This window comes from Heteronotia binoei, chromosome 9 (genome assembly GCF_032191835.1).
Source record: "Heteronotia binoei isolate CCM8104 ecotype False Entrance Well chromosome 9, APGP_CSIRO_Hbin_v1, whole genome shotgun sequence".
In the NCBI taxonomy this organism is placed as follows: Eukaryota; Metazoa; Chordata; class Lepidosauria; order Squamata; family Gekkonidae; genus Heteronotia; species Heteronotia binoei.
In genome coordinates this window covers 121,761,371-121,765,508 of record NC_083231.1, presented here as the reverse complement: position 1 = coordinate 121,765,508, position 4,138 = coordinate 121,761,371, and the positions used below count along the sequence as shown (strand labels likewise).

At 53.7% G+C, this 4,138-nt stretch overlaps 1 protein-coding gene across 1 annotated transcript; it reads left to right on the top strand.

The window, feature by feature from the left end:
• Positions 1 to 485: 485 nt before the first annotated feature.
• On the top strand, positions 486 to 1,484 carry LOC132577424 (putative N-acetyltransferase 8B). Its single transcript, XM_060247204.1, has one exon. It carries the CDS (start codon positions 522 to 524, stop codon positions 1,191 to 1,193), a length of 672 nt encoding a protein of 223 aa, XP_060103187.1. The 5' UTR covers positions 486 to 521; the 3' UTR covers positions 1,194 to 1,484.
• The last annotated feature ends 2,654 nt before the right edge of the window (positions 1,485 to 4,138 follow it).

Below are 4,138 nucleotides of genomic sequence, written 5' to 3'. Positions count from 1 at the left end.
GGCCTGATCCAACATGGCTTTTCTTAAGTTCTTCTGTGACACAGAGTGTTGGACTGAATGGGCCATTGGCCTGATCCAACAGGGTTTCTCTTATGTCCTTATGTGACACAGAGTGTTGGACTGAATGGGCCATTGGCCTGATCCAACAGGGCTTCTCTTATGTTCTTATGTGACACAGAGTGTTGGACTGAATGGGCCATTGGCCTGATCCAACAGGGTTTCTCTTATGTCCTTATGTGACACAGTGTTGGACTGGATGGGCCATTGGCCTGGTCCAACATGGCTTATGTTCTGTTGTCTGGGGTAGTGATGCTCTGTCTTCTTGGTCCTTGGTGGGGGGGGTACAACAGCAGGAGGGCTTCTGGAGTTCTGCTCCCACTGGTGGATCTCCTCTTGGACCCTAGCTTGACTACTGTATGACAGAGTGTAGGACCGGATGGGCCATTGGCCTGTCAACACGGCTTCACTTACATTATGTTCTTATGATCTGTTTCCCAGCACAACAGGAATGTGACTTCGTCATGGGTGAATACCACATCCGTACCTACGAGGACCGGGACTATGAGGCGGTGCGCGCCATCTTCTCCCACGGCATCCTGGAGCACGCTCCGGCCGGCTGTTGGCACGTTCTCCGGTGCCCTCAGACCCACCTGCTGCTGCTGGCCATCTTCTACGTGGCCTACGCGGTCTCAGCGTCTCTCCTCTTCGCCGGTGGAGTCGTAGCGGCCCTTCTGGCCGTGGGCTGGGTGCGCATGAAGGGCATCTGGGCCGAATACGTCGAAGCCGCCCTCGCCGAGGACATGGGGGACATCCGGAAAACCTACCTGGAGGCCAAAGACAGTTGCTTTTGGGTGGTGACGTCCCGAGAGGAGGTGGTGGGCATGGTGGCCGCCGTCCAGCCGGAGGACCCGTCTCAACAGGACGTGGCCCTGGAGCTGAAGCGCATGTCGGTGGCCAAACCACACCGGGGCCGGGGCCTCTCCAAGGCGCTTACCCGGACCGTCATCCGCTTTGCCCAGGAGCGCGGCTACAAGGAGGTCGTGCTGGGCACCAGCATGGTGCAGCTGGCGGCTCAGCGGGTGTACGAGGGCATGGGCTTCCGCAAGGTCCGAGCGAAGAGCCCATCCTTCTTGGCCAAGCTCCTCCAGTTCTACGTCTACTACTATCGCTACGAGATTGCCGGATCGCGCTAACTCCTTTCTCTGGAAGGAGCCGCCCCGGGACTGGAAGTTGCTGCGGAAGGGGCAGCGGGACGTAGTGGGTAGAGCGTAGGGCGAGGATTCTGGAGACCCAGATTCAAGTCCTCACACTGCCGTGGAAGCTCATTTTGGCGGGGGGGGGGGGGGCTGAAGCCAGTCACCCGCTCTTAGTTACGTGACTCTCAAAGTTGCTGTGAAGGTAAACTGGAGGAGACGAGACTGATGTAAGCAGCTTGGAGTCCCCATTGCGGAGAAAAGTGGGGTATAAATGCAGTCGGGAAACAACAGAAAGATGCAGCCTCCCTTTTGGGGGGGGGAGGGTGGAATCAATGGGGTTACTTTGCCCCCCGCCTGCATCCAGCTCCCTGTGAATCAGGACCATGCATCCCTGTGAATTTTAAACACCCAGCATTCCACTCCCAAACGTGGCCGATTCAAAGGCCGCATATCTGTTGAATGGACTTTATAAGGAAGAACATCAGAAGAGCCCTGCTGGGTCAGACCAGTGAGGGTCCATCTAGTCCAGCCTCCTATCTCACACAGTGGCCAACCAGTTCCCTCTGGACGGCCAGTTTGGTGTAGTGGTTAAGTGTGCGGACTCTTATCTGGGAGAACCGGGTTTGAATCCCCACTCCTCCACTTGCACCTGCTAGCATGGCCTTGGGTCAGCCATAGCTCTGGCAGAGGTTGTCCTTGAAAGGGCAGCTGCTGTGAGAGCCCTCTCAGCCCCACCCACCTCACAGGGTGTCTGTTGTGGGGGAGGAAGGTAAAGGAGATTGTGAGCCGCTCTGAGACTCTTCGGAGTGGAGGGCGGGATATAAATCCAATATCTTCATCTACCTCACAGGGTGTCTGTTGTGGGGGAGGAAGGGAAAGGAGATTGTGAGCCGCTCTGAGACTCTTCGGAGTGGAGGGCGGGATATAAATCCAATATCTTCAACAACAGGGCAGAGAGGCCAAGGCCTTCCCCTGAGAAGAACCTCAGAAGAGCCCTGCTGGATCCGACCAGGGAGGGTCCCTCTAGTCCAGCCTCCTGTCTAACAGTGGCCAACCAGTTCCGTCTGGAGGGCCAGCAACAGGGCAGAGAGGCCGAGGCCTTTCCCTGATAAGAACATGAGAAGAGCCCTGCTGGATCAGATCAGTGGTCCATTTAGTCCAGCATCCCATCTCACAGAGAGGCCAGCCAGTTCCTCTTGAGAGCCGATAACAGGGCAGAGAGGCCGAGGCCTTCCCCTGAGGTTGCCTCCTGGCCCTGCCTTGGAACGTGGAGGTTCCCCTTTAGTTGTCACGGCTAGTAGCCCATTGAGAGACCTCTCCATGAACCTGTCTCTTTTAAGTAGCCCACAGACAAGCCTCGTAAGCACACAGTCTTTGTCTATAGGACAAGAAGCACGAACACCCCCCCCCCACACCGCCTCTCGCCAGAAAGTGGGTTCCTTCCTTTCACCCTAGTAGCAACCCCCACCACCACCTGACTGCAGATCGCAAGTCCCAGGGAGTTAATTTCTACCGAATTCCTGGGTTTTATTCATATGCAGTCCTGTGCCATTTTAACAGATTCGAACTCGGATGACGGATCGATTTAAGGTTTTGTTAAACAGATATGTTTCTAATAAAATTAACATTGAAATACTTGCAGGTTTGGGATTGGATCTATTTTTTCTAAAAGCCGCCCTTGGGGTTTGGGAGTGGAGGGTGTTGACCAGGGCACTTTTTTGGTAGCAGGAACTCCTTTGCATATTAGGCCACACCCCTCTTATGCAGCCAATCCTCCAAGAGTGTACAGGGCTCTTCTCAGAGGGCCTACTGCGAGCTCCAGGAGGACTGGCTACATCATGGGGTGTGTGGCCTAATATGCAAAGGAGTTCCTGCTACAAAAATAAAGCCCTGGTGTTGACCATTTAAATGCCATCCCCAGGGTCTCTTGCTATGACTTCCGGGATAATCAAGAACACCACTGTTAAAAGTATTTTGGTGCCTTTCTGGTGCAGTTGTTAAGTGCACGGAGAACCGGGTTTTATTCCCCCCACCTCCACTTGCAGCTGCTGGAATGGCCTTGGGTCAGCCGTAGCTCTCGCAGAGTTGTCCTTGAAAGGGCAGCTTCTGGCAGAGCTCTCTCAGCCCCACCTGCCTCACAGGGTGTCTGTTGTAGGGGAGGGAGATAAAGGAGATTGTGAGCCACTCTGAGATTCAGAATGGAGGGTGGAGTATAAATCTAAGATGTTCTTCTTATTATATCACCATTAAAAATTTAGCAGAGGTTTAAGATCTTTGTCATAACTTTGACTGGTGAGCCCAATAGTCGGTGTTATCTTGTGCATTTATTTGCTACATTTTAAAGATGTTATCGTCCTCTCTAAACACCATCCCCTCTGTAAATCTGTTCTCTGATCCCCTGATCTCTAAGCAACCGTTTCTCAATCAAGGATCTGTGCCATCCTTATCTTTGAGGGGGAAATGTATGTTTGTTTTCCTTATGCCCCTATTAGGAATGCAGAATGTACTCTAAACAGAGGATAGGGTGAATTATGTTTCAGTATAAAATGGTCAAGAGCCCCGTGGCGCAGAGTGGTAAAGCTGCAGTCCTGCGGTCCAATCTCTGCTCACGACCTGAGTTCGATCCCGGCGGAAGCTGGGTTCAGGTAGCCAGCTCCAGGTTGACTCAGCCTTCCATCCTTCCGAGTTCGGTCAAAGGAGTCCCCAGCTTGCTTGGGGGGGGGAAGTGTAGATGACTGGGGAAAGCAATGGCAAACCACCCCGTCAAAAGTCTGCCGTGAAAACGTCGTGACGTCACCCCAGAGTCGAAAACGACAGGTGCTTGCACAGGGGACTACCTTGACCTTTAAGGCAGGCATTCTGTACTGCCATCTGCTGGCCATCCAGGGTCAAGGCCCGGTGGCTTTCTAAGAGAAAACGGATTCCGTGCCCCTCCGAGCAGG

Excerpts from the sequence above, each read along its gene's own strand:
- LOC132577424 (XM_060247204.1), top strand. The coding sequence starts at position 522 with ATGGGTGAATACCACATCCGTACCTACGAGGACCGGGACTATGAGGCG.